Source organism: Equus asinus, chromosome 20 (assembly GCF_041296235.1).
Source record: "Equus asinus isolate D_3611 breed Donkey chromosome 20, EquAss-T2T_v2, whole genome shotgun sequence".
Lineage (NCBI taxonomy): Eukaryota > Metazoa > Chordata > Mammalia > Perissodactyla > Equidae > Equus > Equus asinus.
Genome location: NC_091809.1, coordinates 72,356,505 through 72,376,710, shown reverse-complemented (window position 1 = coordinate 72,376,710; position 20,206 = coordinate 72,356,505). Strand labels below are relative to the sequence as shown.

Here is a 20,206-nt window from a genome sequence, read left to right as displayed (position 1 = left end):
CCAATCATTTCTGTCGAAATTTGTGATAACCTTAAGACCGTTCTAAGTCATTAACGTTGTTGGCTCTGGTAAAGTAAAAGAAACGTTGCTCAAGTAGGAATAGCTGTCTTTTCTTTTTCTTGGATTTCGAAATTATCAGTGCCAACATGATTGATATCTAAGAAATACCTTCCAGATGGCTTTACTTTCGTTTACTGAACTCTCTATTTGCGACACTAACGGACATCTTTGAAAGAATATGGGCCTTGTAGTTTTTGATGACCTTTAATTCCTCCCTGTTTCTCATTTAGGCTGGTCACAGAGGGTTTTGTTTTTGTTTTTGTTTTTAATATAAGCATGACTGTTTGCTAATAAATCCGTTTTCACATTTTATGTGTCTATTCAAAAAACTTAGTTTTTCCAAATAGTTTGATGAATTAAAACCTTTTTATTCTAGTTTTCTACCTGTTGTAGAATTTCATCGTTAATAAAGCTTGAGGGAAAACAAAACATCTTTTTCTAAAGTTTCTCAAAAAATATCAGGGTATTCCTGTAACTAGTCCCCTATTCTTTCCTCCCCTGCCCAACCCTCCCCAAAAATGATCCACCAAAGTGGAGTTGTACAGCTGAGAAGGGTCATTAAACTTGAGATTTTCCATGAGATTCTTGCAGAAGGGGCTAGAACGTCAGGAACCCATCCTCCTCCACACCCTCCCCTTGTGGAATCTTTTCTGGTATTCTTTTCTATCTAGCTTGATCGCTTATTCCCTCCCTGGGGCTGATTTGCCAATTGGTCATCTTAAAATTATTATGCCAAAGGGTTATAAATTCTATGTTCAGTGAGTAGTTTTTGAGATTTTGATAACTCTTTCATCACAAACATTTAATCCTCTGACTAGATAGCTCTGTGTTGGAATGGTCAAACTCTCCCTGCAATTTTCCCCACTCCTCCCCCAAGAATATCAACAAAACCCTAAGACAGTAACAATGTTTTGAGCACCCTCTCTGTTTCAGACTGTATATATTATGTCCTTTAATTTTCACAATAGTGTTTTGTGGTCAGTAATATTATCTCATTTTCACATTTTGGGAAACTAAAGCTCTATGAGGTCAAGTAACTTACCCATCACTCCTAAAAGTTCTCTTGTGCCTTTTTGCAATCAGTTCCTGCCCTATCCTCATCCCTGGTACCAGGGAAACACTGATCTGCTTTCTGTCACTATAGATCAGATTCATTTTTTTAGAATTTCATATAAATATGTACTTTTGTGTCTGGCTTCTCAGCATTTTTTTTTAATCCATCCATTTTGTTGAGTATATCAGCAGGTTGTTCTTGTTCATTGCTGAGTAGTATTTCATTGTATGCCACAATTTGTTTTTCGACGGACCCGTTTCCAGTTCAGGTCAATTTTTCATTTTATAATTTATGTTACATGTACCGTTGTCCTCAATTTGTAAATAATTAGGTGTTAATATGATTATATCTGTTTGTGTCTTTGGAAGGGGGGGTCATATGTAGTGTTGGACCTTTTAGATAATGGTGTTAATTTCATGGCAGATGCTGTCTATACTTCCTCTTGTTTGTGGCTCACCATTTCACCTCAGGGTTTAAGCCTATGAGCTTGATATGAGTAGGGGCTGTTACATTTTCTGTATAGTCCTGATGCTGAAGACAGTAATTGCCACAATTTCATCTTTGTAGTTGTGTTTGTTGTGGTCATAGCAGCAGCAGTAGGAATAGGTGACATTTATTGAGCACTTAGTATAATCATAAGAGGTTGGTGCTATTATTTGGATTTTAAAGATGGAGAAACAGGCATAGAATTTAAACAGCTTGCTTGTCTGATTCCATAGCCCTCCCTTTGAACTCTTCTGCCCTGAAGCTTAATAACTGTGGAATAAATGAGGGAATGTGTTAATGAATGAACATTGTTCATAGTTCTCTGGATATAGTGTTAATTACACAAAAGTTCATACTACTCCACCTGATACGACTGGCTGGTAGTCTTGGTTTTCATCGTCCTTCTCGGTTTCCACAATAAATAAATGATGTGACTTTATTCATCTTATACCCACAGAGCAATATCTAGAACTACATTATGGTTGTCTGAAATGAGGTTTATCCTTTCTGTGGCAGATACAGCCTAGAAGAGTGCTTGATTGGACAGTGACAAGCAAGAAATAGACCTTTATCATGTTAAAGCACTGAGAGCTTTTGATTTGTTTCCTACAACAGCTAGTATTATCTATCTGAATTTTATAGCATCAAGTTTGATGCTTTATATCTTTATTTAATTGTGGTTTTGAAAGGAATCATTATTTTTTAACTAATTTTTTCATCTATCAAAAGCTATTAAAATCTGTTTTAAAGTTAATTTGTGGCTTACTCTGTTATCTTAAAACAAAATAAAGAACAGTATAAGTTTTTAGATGGTTTAATATTTGTTACTTTCAACAGAATTCACTTTGTAGGTTGACATTTGAAAAGTTTAAACAAATGTTACTAAGTGAGATTGTGGTTTAAAAAATAAACAATGAAATGGGATTCAGTAGCAGGTCATGAAAGCTACACTTTGGCTGTCTTTGTTTAACACAGATCTGCTCATGTCTTTCTTCTTGGGTGTGAGATTTTATGCCTTATAGGTAAAGTTCCAACTCATTTTTGGCATGGTCTGGCCTGGCATGTGCCAGTCTTTTTTTTTTTTTTTTTTGAATTGGAATATAGACTCTTTTTTATTTTTTGGTATGGGGAGGAAGATTAACCCTGAGCTAACATCTGCTGTCAATCCTTCTTTTTTTGCTGAGGACGATTGGCCCTGAGCTAACATCTGTACACATCTTCCTCTATTTTATATGTGGGATGCTGCCACATCATGGCTTGATAAGTAGTGCTAGGTCTGTGCCCAAGATTCGAACCGGCAAACCCTGGGCCTCGGAAACGGATCGTGGGAACTTAACCACTGTGCCGTTGGGCTAGACCCTGTGCCTGTCTTTCCCCACTCGGCTTCCTTATCTCTATGCTGCAGTCACATTAAACCTCTTCAGTTCCCACAATATCCAATGTTCTCTTTTCTTTAAGTCTGATATATATTGTCTCTCCCTGCTTTCTTCCTCCACCTTTTTTATGTAGCACCTTCAATATCTCTTTTTCTGGATAGCCTTCCATGACACCAAAGCTGGAGTTAGGTGCACCCCTCCTTTGTGCTCCTATGGCACTGTGTACTTGATAGAAGAGTACTCTCTATCATTCAGTAGACCTTTTCACTTGTGTATATACCCCGCTGGATTGTGAACTCCTGCAGAACATGGACAATGGCTATCACCAGCTCTTGGCAACCTGCCTGGTACATAGTTGACTCGTAGTAAATATTTGTGAAATATTTCACAGCGTGAATGAGTGAATGAATGATGATGAGTGTGAATAATGCCCCAACCTCCAAACCTTATGGTTTCATCCCTTTTACTCAGTTACAATTCCTAGTAAAATGACAAACATGCAGCATCCCCATTCCTGCCTTTTGGATTTGATAGTTTTATATTACAGGCACTTGTATTTCGTTTGTTCCTCATTAAGAAAAGATTAGAGACCCCTATTTAGACTCCTATTTATGCATATTTATGTCTAAGTGTAAATTCATATTAGCTTATCAGTGTGAAAAAAACTAATAAAAATTGGGATTAAGGCAATCACTGGAAGTTGTTAGTAAATATTGGGGTAGCTGATCTGAAAATAAATGTTTTTAGAAAATGAATATTTAAAAAACTGTAGAATTGCTGTTAAAAGAATGAATCCAAGAAACTTGGCACCCAATTAGAAATAACATTACTATAAAATGCAATGTTTTCAGCTACTACACAGATAAAAATTTCTTTCATCATATATTTATTGAGAGACTTTGTGCTAAGCACCGATCTAGAGACTTAGGATGCATAATTGAATAACGTGGAATTCCTGAATACTTTAGTAATTAGAAAAAATGAAGCTCAGAATACACACACACACACACACACACACAGACATGGTGGTGCATGTATGTAAAATACTAATTAATATGTTGTAGACAAGCTGATTTCTGAAACTAGTGCCAGAAAGATTTTAAGATTATCATACTTAAAGTGAAATATTGAAGTTATTGTGAGAAAGACTAAAAGGTGGTAGGATTTGGGAGGAAAAATGGAATTGTGCTTTGAATTTCCTTAAATATAATAAACAAATACAATTGATCTTCAACAATAATATGCTTGGCCTGTGTGGTAGACTATGTTATTATTCAAAAACCTTTGCTGTTCCTCCCTAGGGAAGCATTATACTTCCTTACCCTATTGACATCATGCCTGGCCTTAGATTTGCTTTGGCTAATGAAATATGAGTGGAAATGATTTATGTTTACTTTTGAGCAGAAGCTCTGAGTCAGAACATAGTGTCCTATGTTCTCTTTTTTTCTCTGTACTGACAATCAGCAAATCTGAATAGATGTTTCTCCATCACCCTAAGGTCTGAAATAAAGGTGACCTGTAGTTGAGCCGTAGCCAACCCTTGCTTGACATGTAGCATGAGCAAGAAGTAAACTTTTGTTGTTGAAAGCCATTGAAATTTTATTATTTCAACATAACCTAGCCCAGTGGTTCTCAAACTTTAGCATACATTGGAATCATGTGGAGATTGTTAAAATGCAGATTGTACAGATTGTTGCGTCCCCCTCTTAGAGTTTCTAAATTCATAAATCTGGAGTGGTGATCAAGAATTTGCATAACAAGTTACCATCTTACACTGATGCTGTTCCAAGGACCACAATTTGAAAACTGCTGACCTAGCCTTTCCTGACTGATACAGACTGTTCATTTATATTCCTGGATATGTTAATTACTCAGTAAATACTATAACAACAAAATGTAGAATATTTCCCAACCTCATTATTAAGGAAGTAAACTCTATAAACTGCTCCGTTGATTTTGGGTTATGGACATACAAAATGCCATAAGAAAGCCTGAATTTGGTAGACTGGTTTAGGTAACTGGAAATTACTATCATATTAGGCAGAGTCAAATAAAAGCCGCCCAAAATATATAAAGAACAAAGAGAGTTTGAGAAAGAAATGGTCACGTCTCATTGTGGGAGAAATTGCCATTCCTCATGGACTTGGTAGGAATTCTCTCAAGAAAGGAGGGTGGTTGAAGAGGGCATTGCTTATGGAAGGACCAGAGTGACTGAAATGAGAGAAGTGAGAGAGTGTGAAATGTGTCTGAAAGTAACTACTGATCCAGTTTGCTGCTGAAAGATGGATAAGAGAGAAGTGATCTCATGAATTTGTTTCAGAAATCTAGTTTCTGACTGGATACATAATATGAAACACAACAAAGCTTCAATTCAGTACTGTTTTTTGTATTCGTGTCAGAGATTGAGGTGCTTTGGAATTTAAGTTGCTAAAGATGGTGAATTAATATGAAGGGGAGGCCTTATGATTGTCCAGGAAATTCTGGAGAGACTGATGTGAAAAAGAGCTATTGTGAAGAGGAGGTGGATAGGAGAAGCCAGCATGGAGTCCTACCAATGGACACTCTCAGGCAACTTGTGGTTAGGTAGGAGGACATGTGGAAGTGAGGGACTGGAAATTGGTTTTCTTTGAACTGCCTATGCCCTCATGTCCCTTGTAAAGTCTTTGCATAAAGTTAGTTGGAAGAGTATTGCTCTCTCCCTTCATTCAGGTGATTTGTGGTTTCTCTTCTGCTGCCCAAGATCCCCCTCCCTCTCTGGGGTTTCTTCTCCACACTGAGACCTCAGCAGGCACAAAGAGTTAGTTGATTGGGATGTAAGATGATTTTACTGGTGTGTGAGGATGTCTGGGACCAAACTCTGTTTTTTTTTTTTTTTAATCATAAGGTAGTTCTATTTTTAATTTTTTGAGGGACTTCCATACTGTTTTCCATAGTGGCTGCATCAACTTACATTCTCACCAACAGTGCATGAGGGTTCCCTTTTCTCCACATCTGTGCCAACATTTCTTAGTGTTGTCTTTTTTTTTTCTTTTTATTAAGATTATGATAGTTTAGAACCTTTTGAAATTTCAGTTGTACATTATTGTTAGTCATGTTGTAGGCACACCACTTCACCCTTTGTGCCCTTACCCCACCCCCTTTCCCCTGGTGACCAGCAATCAGTTCTCTTTGTCTATATGTTAATTTCCACCTATGAGTGGGGTCATACAGAGTTTGTCTTTCTCTATCTGGCTTATTTCACTTAACATAATACCCTCAAGGTCCATCCATGTTGTTGTGAATGGGACGATTTTATCCTTTTTTATGGCTGAGTAGTAGTCCATTGTGTGTGTGTGTGTGTGTGTGTGTGTGTGTGTGTGTGTGTGTATACACACCATATCTTCTTTATCCAATCATCAGTTGACGGGCACTTCGGTTGCTTCCACGTCTTGGCTATTGTAAATAATGTTGCGATGAACATAGGGGTGCATGGGACTTTTGGAATTGCTGATTTCAAGTTCTTTGTATAGATACCCAGTAGTGGGATGGCTGGGTCATAAGGTATTTCTATTTTTAATTTTTTGAGAAATTTCCATACTGTTTTCCATAGTGGCTGCACGAGTTTGCATTCCCACCAACAGTGTATGAGGGTTCCTTTTTCTCCACAACCTCTCCAACATTTGTCACTCTTGGTTTTGGATATTTTTGCCATTCTAACAAGTGTAAGGTGATACCTTAGTGTAGTTTTGATTTGCATTTCCCTGATGATTAGTGATGATGAGCATCTTTTCATGTGTCTGTTGGCCATCTGTGTATCTTCTTTGGAGAAATGTCTGTTCATGTCCCCTGCCCATTTTTTGATTGGGTTGTTTGATTTTTTGTTGTTGAACTGTGTGAGTTCTTTATATATTATAGAGATTAACCCTTTGTCGGATAAATAAATTGTAAATATTTTTTCCCAATTAGTGGGTTGTTTTTTTGTTTCAATCCTGTTTTCCCTTGCCTTGAAGAAGCTCTTTAGTCTGGTGAAGTCCCATTTGTTTATTCTTTCTGTTGTTTCCCTCATCTGAGGAGTTATGGTGTCCAAAAAGGTTCTTTTGAAACATGTCAAAGAGTGTACTGCCTATATTCTCTTCTAGAAGACTTATTGTTTCAGGCCTCATCTTTAGGTCTTTGATCCATTTTGAGTTTATTTTTGTGAATGGTGAAAAAGAATGGTCAGTTTTCATTCTTTCACATGTGGCTCTCCACCAAACTCTCTTTTTGAGCAGATCACTTAACCTCCCTGGGCCTTCGTTTCTTAATCTGTAAAATACAATTCTCTCAGATTACTCTAGTTCCAATACTCCATTTTTCTAATAGCATCTATAGACGAGCAAGATTTCGATATGTGTTAACTTGCCCAATTTCTGTTATACATACCACAAATTAAGTTCATAATCTTTGAGTTGAAGTAAGCTGGACTATTTGAAATGAATGTTTTTCTTTTAGAGTTAGGATGCTCTATAGTCCTCAGTTAATCAGAAAATGGTAGTTTTCCAAAAGCTTCCAAAATGTTGTTTTTTTGCTCCATTACTCAGAGATGCATATTTTATTTATTTTGGATTTGGACTTCGATATTAAATAAGCGTAACTTTATGAAAAAGTATAGCCTAATGTTATAGTTTCAAATAACTGCTCATTTTGTTCAGTATGAAAGCCAATTGCCATATTATTTTAATGACATTGGTACCAACATGCATTTGAAAATAAATTAATGTTGATTCAAAGATTCTATATAATTGAAAACACTTGTTTTGTTTTTTTCACAACCAGTATTGGAGGGGAAAAATGAAAATACTTGCCAGTCTTGAGGTCTTTAAAAAATAGATTGATTCAGTATTGTGGTAGTAATTTTGCTTAATATAAGTAATTTTTGTCCATAGCAATGCCGTGATTTTAAGAAACTTGCTAAGTTTTTGCTTGGATTTACATAAAACACCATTTTGATCTTAAATTTGTTTTTGCCTATAGTTAATTTGTCACGTCTAAACATATGCCATTTCCTCAGGAACTGCAAACAGGCCTTTCAGTTTAGGTCCAGTGGAACTAAAATCTCCTTTTATAAGTATTTTGAAGTTTGGCTAGTATTACTATTACCAGTTCATTTTGAGAGGGAAATTCATCCTAATTAATGTTTCTTTTAGAAACAGTCTGAAGGTGATTCTTGGTTCCTTAGCAATTGAAGACAGCTTGGATCATGACCTTCCTTAGTTTGGATTTTAAAGCAAAAACAGTTCCAGTCCCTGCAAGTTTAAGGAGAAATCTGATTCTATTGGAGTTGTTACTGTAAGTTTGAATCCAAATGTTTCCAATTTATATTTAGGACACACCAGAAAAAAGTGCACAGTAATCATCCCGGGACTTAGAATCACACTTGATTACCCATAAGTGCCGCCTGCTTCAGCAGCTTTCCCTAGCTTTCAGAGAACAAAGCTCAGCACCAGTGTTCCGTTCTGTGTGAAATAAATGTACTGTAAAGTACTTACCAGAATCAAAAATAATATTTTTAATGCACTGGGAGAATTCGCTGTTTAAAGGAATCAAACTGAAAATTACTTTGAAGATATACAGTGTGTTCATGAAGCAAACAAAATAACTTCCCCAAATTTCTTAAGTTGTTGCTATTCCAACTTCAGCTTTTTGTATGTGAGGTTTCTTAAAATAGAAGCATAACATTAGTTATCTTGTTTTCTCATTAAGGGCTATGTGCAGGCTGAAGTGGAACTCACTCTGCCTATTTTATTACTTGAACAATAGAAACTTAGGAAAACCTGTTGTGTGTATATAAGCAATATAATGTATTTTAATCACATACCACAGGTTCTAAATAGTGAATTGAAATGATTGACTTAACTTATTGAAGCATACATACGCAATTAGGACACTGAAGATTTTTTTTAAAAGAAGACAAAAATAGAAGTCTGAAATTAATCCTATGCCAATCTTTCTTTTGATGTTCTTATGATAAACAGGTGTCAATCACAATCTATTGTTGTTGATCAAGTCTCAGATACTAAATTATAACTGACTACTAAGGTGAGCTTCTGCGCTCACCTTTCATTTCATTTCACAATGTAAAATGCTGGACTAAAGAAATTTGAAGCAGAACTCATAAAGTACAAATAGAGTAATTAAGCTCTTAGAGAGCACTCCTGATACAGGAAATTGTGTGTCAGAACTTTTAGTCAGGTTGTTTTTATTTATTTGACAAGCAGACACATAGCTTTGCAGACACCTTTTTTTATGGTCAGAGATGGTGTATGGATGGTCTATCTTTGTATTCCTCAAGGGATCAGCAGCACAGTGTCTTCTGTATATCAGGTGCCCAATAAATGATTGTTGAGTGAATAAAGGTAGATGATGTGACATTTAACCAATATTTTAGTATTCTTCTAACCAATTCAATGAATAAAAAAGGACAAAAGAACTGTGAAATTGATACTTAATGTTTCTCTTTTTATCATCGTAGTCACCTGATTATCCATGTTCATTGGGATCATAGTTTCAGAAAATTGTAGTCTAAACCATTTATTTTAGTAATTTAATGCCTTCTAGCAAAACTTTTACAGTAGTATTAATTAGTAAAGTTGACTAGTTTTACATTCTCTCCCATTGTGTTGGTGAAATAGAGATGAATCACTTTTACACTGCTTAATCTGTTCCTAAATGTTGAAGTATTGATTTTTAAATTAAACAGAGTAATAAAATAATATATAAATGTATATGTATAAAAATTTTAAAATGATATATAAATATAGAGAGTAAAAAGTTATATTCTTCCTTCACACTCGTAACCTCTGCTGTTCAGTAGGTAGCCTAACAATTGCTTGGGGTATATCCTTTTGACCACTTTTTATAACATTCCATATGTATAGAACAAACAATATTTTATATTTTATCATTAATATTAAAATTTTATCGTTAGTGCTTCACATAGCAATAATGTAATATTTTATCATTGTTGAGATTATATCTATAGAATTGTTTCTTTTACTTAAGAGTGTTTCTTACAGCTCTTTCTATAGCAGTATGTATCCTAATAGCTGGTCTTATATTCTTAAAATTAAAAAAGAAAAGATTCTAATTGAACCTTTGCAGGAATAAGTTCCATGTCAATAAGTGTTATAAAACAATAAAAAAATAATCATATTCGTAGCAGTCAGTAATCTCAAGACAAATTCAGGGTTTTCTTTGTATTTTTTTTTTTATTCTTGACATTGGTGAGATCATTTCTTTGTTTACGTTATAAATGATTTAGAATAATTCATTTTTTATTTTTCCATTATGATTTCTAATAATAACACTAGCATTAAATAAAATGATAAAATAAATGATACAATTTCAGAATTAGAAGTCATTTAATCACCAATTATGGAGGTCGTTTACTTCCAGTCTCTTTTCTAGTAGATAATGAAATTGAGCCCTAAAGTTAAATGATTTTGCTCCAGGTTGGTAGAGAAGTTATGATTAGTATCTGTATCATCCATATCAAGGCTCTTTCCGCTGCACCATGCACTGCCTTGAAGAGATGTTTTAAAGGAGGTTTATAAAAGTACATCTTTCATATCCATTGTATTCACCAGATGAATGAAAACTGAGTAGATGAGTAAACTTTAGGAATCAAAATAGTTCTCAGCTTATTAGAGAACAGGTAATGAGGTAACATATTTACATCTCCAAATTTTATGTTGGTGCCAGCTGGTGGGGTGTTCTTAAAGATTTTATAATTGTATAATATCACCTGTCATTAAAAGTCGAATATTACGATATTTACTTGGGGAAACAGTAAAATTTAACTAAATAGTGCAACATTTTCAATGTGTTTTTAAGGGGGAGCATGCAACAAAATGATAAAGAAATCATGTCAAAGAGCTACAAATTCTTATAAAAATGGTTTACTACTGACATCTGCTGGTACAATGTTGTAATAAAGATAAAAGTATCTCATGCAAGTAATTTCATGCAAAGTAAGCATGAGAGAAAGATTCTTTGTGGGCAGAATTGTTGCTTTTACTGTCTTTCACACTTCTAATTGGAGAAAAATTTTTGTCTTTGTGGATTCCCCCATACTAACATTTGACCAAGAGTATTATTCTAGTAACAATAACATTAAACTACTTTATACTTTCTTGTACATAGTATGTAATTTCAACCTGAACCTCTGTAATTGGTTGTGTATCTGCTAAGTTGTTTGATATAATGCTGCAAATTCTTTTCCTCCTTGTCTCTCCTGGCTTTGTGTTTTATCATGCAAATATAGACCTTGTAAATATGGAGTCAATAACTATGGATTGAATTATACTACTTATGTCATCTGCATAGACTAACTTTAATAGAAAAGTCGATGTATACATGAGTTAAATGCATTATCTTTATGCATATTCAAAAATAAAAATGAGACTTTATATTAGATAATGATTTTATTATGAGGGGAAATGAATTTTTATTTTTCTTCTACAGAAGAGATTTTCTGCATTATAAATTTTGGAGGAATAAAATATACTCAGCCCTTGGATATTTTCTCTATCAACTGCTATTTCCTAGATGATTGTATCTGGATTTAAGTACTACTTATAAACAAAGCAGACCTCTTCCTTGAACTCAAACCTGTACAGCCAGCTGCTTGCTTCTTTAACATTTCCATTTATAGCTAACATGCCTCTCAAACATAACGTGTCCAAAACAAAACTGTGATTTTTCTTCTCAAACCTATTCCTCCTGTAGTCTTCCTCACTTCAGTAAGTGGGCATTTTATGCTTCCATTTGCTCAAACCAAAAATATTTCAGTAATTTGTCAATTTTCTTTTTCTCTTGTACCCTACATTCAAACCACCAAGATATCCCACCAATTCTGCTTTTGAAATGCATGTAAAACCTTACCGCTTCTCTCCACCTCTACTTATTACCAAACCGGCTTCGTTTTTGCCTGTCGTCCAGAAAGTGAAACACTGAGACGATGAGATTGCAGCAGAGAGAAGGTTTAATCACAAAGCAGCCAAGTGAGGAAACGAGAGAATGAGTCTCAAATCCACCTCCCTGAGATGGGACCTCAGGGATGTTTATGGGGTAGGAGGCAAGGTGGTCTGAAATGTGGAGATGGATGATTAGAGGTGACGAGACGTGAAGTAATTGATGATCTCCGCAAGCGTAGTCAGACTTTATGCCTCTTTGTAGGCCGCATGTTCACAAAATGGTGGTGTTAGCATAATCTGAGGGTGGAGTTTTTAGCTTCTTGACGTTGAGAGGTCACTTCTCACACATCTGCACGGTCCCACTTGATGGGTAGGTGGTCTCAGCCCACCTCAAGTGAACGAGGGGGTCCTAATTCCTGAAAAAGAGCTCAAACACCCATTAGCATGGTGATCCAGGCTCTAGGGAGATGTTATCTGTAGGAACCTAGTGGGAGTCAGACAGCATATTGCCTGAACACCACAGTTAACAATGGGTGGGTGAAAACTAAAAGCTATAATCAGTAATTGCAAAAAGGAGGAAAAAACTTTAGTTCCTAGCTACTTACTCATCAATGGCTAACTCTTTACTGGTTTCACTACTGCTAAGATCCAGTCAAAACACATCATCTTTCCGCTCCTAATCAGCCTCCTTGCTTCTAACCTTGCCCTCCTGTGGTCTATTTTCCAAACAGCAGCCAAAGTGGTTATCTTAAAATTTAAGACAGATCTTGTCAGCCCTCTGCTGAGAAACTTCCAAAGTTTTTACCATGCCTAAAGGGCCCTGCCAGAACTATAGACCATTCCCTCCCGCCACTGCTGTTCGGGCCTCATTTCCAACCACAGCTTCCCTCCCCTAATCTGTTCTGCTCCAGCTACAGTAGTCTACTTGCTGTTCTCCTCACATGCCAGGCAGACTCCTCGTCACGGGCTTGGTACTGGCTCTTCCTTCGAACTGATATGCTCTTCCCTCAATTCGGTAAGGTTTCTGATCAAATTACCAAATTTCACCTTCTCAAAGAAGGCCCTTCCTGACCACACTATGAAAAATAATAAGGCCCGACTCCATCGGTGTTTCTCTCCTTATCCTGCTTTGTTTTTTGCCATAGTAGTTATCACCAGATGGCATATTTACTTTTTTTATCATAACTCTCCCCCACCTAGAATGTCACCTGTCTCAAAGCAGGGCTTCTGTATTGTCCACCGTTACATCCTTAGAACCTAAACCAGTGCTTACACATAGTAGGCACTCAGTCAATATTTGCTGAATAAATCAGTGAGCTTTAATGCATGAATAAAGAATGTGATTTGATTTACATTCTAATAACCGAATCCATGGAAGGGTGAGGCACTTTCTGATGGGGTCTGCTTTGTATCAAACTTTGTGTTTATATCATACTTTACATTTAACACAGATTACAAATAGTGTTTCATAGTTAGGTTAAGGCTCAGACAATACTCTTGGTGTCAAAATGCAGGGCAATATACTATTTTAAAGATTCTTTCTATGGGAATAATTACTTTTTTGTTCTTTTGACATAGACATCTGACCCTCAATTACATTAACAGACCTTATACACATGAATGGAAGGAAGAATAGCCCTCTTTGAATCCATGCTAAGACTTTATCAATATGAAGTGCTTCCCACAGGGTTCTCCTGAAAGACCAAACTTCCATCATAATGAAATTGCAAATTCATTTGTATTTGCCCTTTTATATTTGAAAGCTACTTTTTGATGTTTGATCTGCAATTAGGTTCATTGTTTAAGGTCACAAATCTGCAATCCTGACTAGACCAAGTTGTCAGAATCCTTTATCTATTCAGCATTGCACAAAGATAAATGGCTATCTATCTTTCCACAATAACACACCAAAGCCAAAATTTGCTCCCAGTTGTATGTAATCTTTTAATCAATCTGCTGCTGTTTTCCTCCTCACTACTGCACCTAGCTGGAAATTACCCAGTTACAGGTTTTAATTACTGAGAACACTTTCTTCAGATGGAAAAAGATAAATTTAGGGATTTTAATGCTGTAATTTCCCCATGCACATTTTTAGTTTAACATATGAATTCTTTTGCCTTTACCCTCATTCTGTGTAAGGTAAATAATTACGTAGTATGTTAGCTAAGTTCTGTGGTTACATTTCTCACTGTTAACATGACCACAAAGTAGATCATGTTGTTTAAATGAAACGCATTCTTAAGTGTTATAAAACATCTCTGTGTATGTGGATTAAATTATTTTCTGAGGTTCTTTATGTCCGCCAATAAAAATGTCTATATTTAAAATTGAGAGATTTCTTATATTTTTGTGCATTTTCCTTTGTGACCTTTTGTATAAAAAGCATACAGAAAGAACTGCCCAATTAGATGTGAGGCTGTACTTTTTGTCCAAGAATATCCAGTATCTAACATTAACATACATTAGAGCATCATTGTATCACCAATCTTTATAATTTCTCCAAGGGATTTCGATACTAGATACCCAAAGATTCTTTAGTAATTTGATCCTACCTATAAAGCAGCCCATTAAGACCAGTATAGTAATGTCCCCATTTTAAAATCTTGTTTAAATATTTTTTGCAGATCTGAGAATCTTTTTTTTTTCTTAATTGCCATGTAGTTTCAGTGTTGCCCAATTAAAAGAAATACAGTTTCAGGAGGAGGTATAAGAGGAAACCATGACTTTTAAGTCAGATGAATTTTTTTTTCCCTGAATTTTGACTACTGTTTGTTTTGTGACCCCTGGGAAATTGCTGCATTTTGGCGACCTCTGCACATCTGTGGGATAGAGAAACACGTATTCATAGAGTTGTGATATAATTAAATGAGACAACACATAAAAAGGGCCCAAAGCAATGGCCAGCAATAGTAAGCACTCAGTATATTATCCGGAATCCCCCCCCTTCGCCCCCCAACCCCATTCCTCCTGCTATGTTACCCAGTTCTGATTGGGCTTACTCAGAAGTTAAAACTGTTGAACTAAACTTGAAGCCCTTTTGTGCCTGCCAACTCTGCATTGCTCTGAATTCACTGAATGAATAAGTAGGGAGAAGTCAGGACCTTGAATTGACCTATACATAATACCCAGCAGGTGTATGTGGCCTTTTTCTTCACAACAAATTGCTCCCCCAGGGATTGGGTAAAATGAAGAATACTTCACTCACAGCCTCCATTTTAAGTGCACATGGAGCCCTTAGAAGATTTACTTAAATCTCTCTTCAACCTGCGAATCTTGAGTTAAATTATGTTAATATAACATAGGAAAGCATTATCATTTTAATCATTTTGTGTAAGATGGCTTGCTTCATTGTTTGTTTGCTTGTTTGACCATTTGTCCTGCTCAGGTCATTGTTCTAAAAGAGTTTCACCTTTTAAAAAATAGTCATTTTCAGAAAAAAATTTAATAGCTTTTTAGTATACTACTTTATATCTCAAAACATTTTATTTTATCATTGTAAATTTTTATTGTTTTAGGTGCAAAGATGGTTTGAAAGGATTTACATTCTCTGCACTTAGGTAAGTAGCATATTTTATTTACCTTTATTTTAAGAGAAAATTTGCGTGTTAAAACTTTTTTTAAAAAGTGGTATCATTATGCATAATTATAATAAATATTTATTGACTCAGTTTGTAAGCTGCAAGTAATTTTAGAAGTTAAAAAAGTTTAACTTTGTGGATGTTTCATCAAAAAAAATAGTTTATTAGGTTTTTTCCCCCTCAAAATCAGTCAGTCAGCAACTACTTTTGGGGCCATTGTGTGCCTTATCCCCTGGGGTGTTAGAAAAGAATTAAAAGAACTGTTTCTTCAAAGATCTTGGGAGACAAAGTTACACATGAACAATTAGTGAAAAATTGAGTACTTAATTGTGTGGTACCACATTATGGGCTTCTTTAGGGCAGGCCTAATGCATTGTCAAACATATTTTGGATTATAAACTTCACTAGAGTCACTAGAGTCTTCTTTTCACCTCATAGCCTGTCTCTTACCACAGTAATTGGTACTGGTGGATACTGTAGAAATGTTGGTTAGCATTAGCTAACCATGCTATTTTATATTTCACTATGCTTTTTTTTTTTTTTTTTTTTTTTTGCTGAGGAAGATTTGCCCGAACATCTGTATCGACTCTCTTCTATTTTTTATGTTGGTTGCCGCTACAGCATGACCACCAACAAGTGGTGTAAGTCCATGTTCTAGAACCAGGTCCAGGCCACTGAAACAGAGTACGTCAAACTTAACCACTAGGCCACAGGGCCAGCCCCACCAAGCATTTTCATATAGATTAGAAATTAAATTTTCACAGTAGTTCTGTGAGATGTGGGTATTTTTCTGCCCATGAAGGAACTGAGGCTTAGGATGTTTGACTAATTTAATTTAACATCACACAATGACTATAAGTACTTACTCCAAACCCAATGCTCTTCTACTTCATGTCATGAGTGTTGCCTATTTTATTCTCCAAAGTACATATAGTAGATGCTAAGTGAAGCTTAATACTGTGGTATTTACTGCAAATATTAGGAGGGAAAAATTAGGGTGGGCTTCAATACTAGAAGAATCTTTTATGTGATTGTCTCAGGATTATTTTGAGAATCAAATGAGTTAAAGCATGAAAAGTGTTTAGAACTGTCCGTGGCACACAGTCCTCAAGAAATATTGGCTATTATTGTTATTTTTCTTGTGGGTGATAAGCCTTAAACTGTACCTGAAGGCAGCGTTAGGTAACTGTAAGGGAAGAGGCAGTGCATATGGGTGGACGTGGGTAGTGTAGCAGAGCTTGAAAATTGTAAACATGAAATATGAGGTCAGAGTGGGAAAATCAACTTAATTGGTATGAAAAGTTTATATTAGGGAATATAAGGATATTTTTTATGATAGGTAGAATATGGCCAGATTATAGAAAGCCTAGGAAAAAAAATGAGACAAAGTTGGATTTGATAAGATGGGCAGTAGGGAGCCACTAAAGGTTTTTGTGCAAGGTAGTTGACAGTATTTCAGAAAGATCACCTGGCCACAGTATTTGGGACATGGAAAAAGAGAGAATCAGAAGGAAGAAAGAAACAAAGTTGAGACTTGTAATGGGGGAAAACAAAGACCTCGGGACTGAAAATGAAGATATTTTCCTTCTTTTTCATCCTCTCCACTCCTCAATACTGGCCAAGTATTGAACACCTAAGTGCCTGGAAAAAGGCGCTATTAACAGAAAATCAAATGAGGGTGCAAGGACTCTGTTTTGGGAGGGAACAAATTCAGTCTCTTGTGTGATTAAGAATATCTTTGGGAACTCTATAGTAACAATAACTAAACCATAATACACAGCAGTAATTTCTCCATATTACATTTTTATTAAAAGATCATGAAACTTATTAGAAAATAAATTTTAGGTGTTGTTGCATGGGCTCTAAAGGATGCTGTGTTAAACTGAAAGTTGGTAACAAAACCAAAAGTTGATTTTCCCAAAGAGAAAACTTTGCTTTTGTTCCCGCATCTCTCCTTAGACTCCCAGAATCCTTGCAGAAACTCAAAATGTGTCAGATGTTTTTGTGTCTCTTCTTCAAATCCACTTATAATAAAGGGCTGATTTTGACTGTTTGCACTTCAAATATTCTCTATGTTATAGGAAAACATTCTGGAAAAAAGGTTATTAATTCTTGCTAGTTCTATACAGGTAATATTAGAAGTTTTGGGAATATCTAGAAAGAGTCAAGGATAGAACCGTGGGAGAAGAGCCAGTGCAGGCGTTTGAAGGAATACTCAGCCTGCTCTGTCCTGGTTTAAAACACACTTAGAAGTGGCACAGCTTGATAAGTAAGAACCCAGGATTTAGGGTCAGACACTTCTGGGTTCACATAATTACTGATGTTCTCACCTATGGACAAGATGCTTCTTTATGCTAACTCTTGTGGAAATTACGGTACTTACTTCATAGTGTTGCTATGAGGATTAAATGATTTCATATTTATAAAAGGCCCAGTACTATGCCTGTCATGTAGTCAAGGCTCAGAAAATGCTAGTTATTACTATATTCATTCACTCAGTATGTGTTAACTAAGTATTTACTATGTGCCAGACACTGTGCTAAGCACTGGGATATAATAGCAAAGAAGAGATACATAGTCTCACAGACCTCACAGTTCAGTGGGGGATGGAAGCGACTAAAAAGGTGCTTCCAGTACTGGACATTCATTGGGCTACGAGAGCACAAAGGAAGGATTGCTAACCCACTGCAATTTGGGGCAGGGCGGCTTCTCCAGGGAAGTGGTCTCTAGTCTGAGATGGTCAGTCCTGGCCAAAATAGCAACACTGTTCTGAAAGGTGTGAGAGATACTGTTATATCTGTTCTAGTGTAGTTTTGTCTTGTTTATAAAGAGCAATAGTACAGATCTTAAACTCTCAGTGCACACCCATGATTAAAAACTGAATTCTTCTGGACTAACAGTTATCAAGAATGCACAGCTGCCAGCTGGTGACAAACAATCTCATTGCACACTCTTGACGATTTGATAAGCTGGATATCTTACCAAGTTTGTCCAAGCAGGGTGGGTTGCACTTGTTGGTAGCAACAGTTTTTTTTTCTATTTTATGAGTGTTTAAATTTTCTTACTGTTTGTCTTAGGTTCCGTGTTCCAGAATTTTAGTGTAGTATTATTGATCCCCTGTTTTATCTATATTTTATGATATTTTCTGAAAGTTCAGTGGGTAGCATTCCCTTAAGAAAACTTGGTTATTCTTTATAAGAGAAATGACTCTTACAATGAAGGTGCAAACAGCAAAAATGAAAATGCTGGTAAAAATACTGATGAGTAGTATCTAACAGTGATAACATTTTCTTTGCATTGTCTTTGGAAGAATATGGTCCATTTTGATGAGATAGGAATAGCATCTTCTCCTGGATATTAGGTTTTTCCAAAGAGGGATAAATATGTTGGAATAACATTGAATTTAAGGTTTTCTAATGAAATAAGGTGAGGATGCATGGAATCTTCATCATTTTCCAATTCTCACTCTTTACTTTCCTCTGTTTCCCTATGTGTATGGATGACTACTGTACTGCAGCTGTTCTGTGACTCAAAGTGACGTTAGATAGAGGGTAAAAAAGGAGAAACATGTTTATTTGTGACCATTAGCAGATTGTAGAGAAGAAACAGAATTTTTATCACTAATTAGCAGATCCAAGTTAGATAGTTCACTGCTTTCTTTGTTTGAAAAGACTTTAAGGTGTGTAATACCTTAAAAAAGTGGTGACCTGAGTTAAAAGGGTGCTTCATAGAAGTGCTGTGCTGTATTTTACTTGGTTAATTTGATTTAAAATACCTTCATTGTCAAACAAATGACTGTTAACATTTTCTGAGTATACAGATTTTAAAAGCCTATTTTTTAAAAGGATGATTACATTTTCTATAGATTGTGAAAAATATTATTTCAAATGATAAGGTACTCTCCAAAATGTATTTGTATATAAACAAAATTGGTTTATTTTCTTATTGATTTTTTTTTTTTTAAGGTGAAAAATGCCTCACATTGTGCTCTTTTCTTTAGGTTCATTGTAGGGAAGGAAGAAATTCCCACACATTCTTATTCACCAGAGGCAGCATATGCAAGAGTGGAACAAAAGACGGAGAAACATGAGGAAACACCAAGAATGAGTATAATTGCTCTAGTCAGGAAACTTGTGGATTCAATGTGAGTTCTTTATCTTGATATTTTAACACACTCTGTCGTTGTTTTATATGATAGTTGTGCCATGGCAAAGTATTTTTGTTTGCTTTTCAGGTAATGATAATTTTTTTTTTTTACCAGAGACTGTGCATAGAGTTTTATCACATGATGGCAAGTGAATGTAATTTATTATTTCTGGCAGCACTGTAGACCATCATATGCCTTTAAAATAGAGTTACGTGAAATTGAAATACTTTTCTATTTGAAACCGCAGAGTTGCAGGAGGCTAGACTGGGGAACTTCAGGAAACAGATTAATATGTGCTAATTGAATGTGCCAAGTGTGGAAAGGAGAAAGAAGGGATCTGAGAGAGTCAAGAAGATACAGGAATAGTAAGGAGCAAAGCTTAAGTAGAAGGATATTTTGCAAGAGTGGAAATTTTGGGGGCTTTGGAAATAAAATAAATTTTTATTTGTATATTATCCAAGGAACTCTGTATTTTATAAAAATAAATCTTCTTTTGTGTTTCAAGCATAGATACTTAAGAAAAGAAATTTAGTGGTTTAAAGTTAGAACATCAGCCAATACAAATGATGTTG

The 20,206-nt window shown here is 35.6% G+C and overlaps 1 protein-coding gene across 2 annotated transcripts in view; it reads left to right on the top strand.

Moving 5' to 3' along the window:
* The window catches only part of TMEM135 (transmembrane protein 135), a 232,399-nt gene that overhangs the window by 193,179 nt on the left and 19,014 nt on the right, over positions 1 to 20,206 (top strand). For both annotated transcript variants that reach the window (XM_014868015.3, XM_070490477.1), the window contains 2 exons: positions 15,425 to 15,466; positions 19,488 to 19,631. In XM_014868015.3, the coding sequence (XP_014723501.3) occupies positions 15,425 to 15,466; positions 19,488 to 19,631 (186 nt within the window). The remainder of the gene's footprint in view (positions 1 to 15,424; positions 15,467 to 19,487; positions 19,632 to 20,206) is intronic.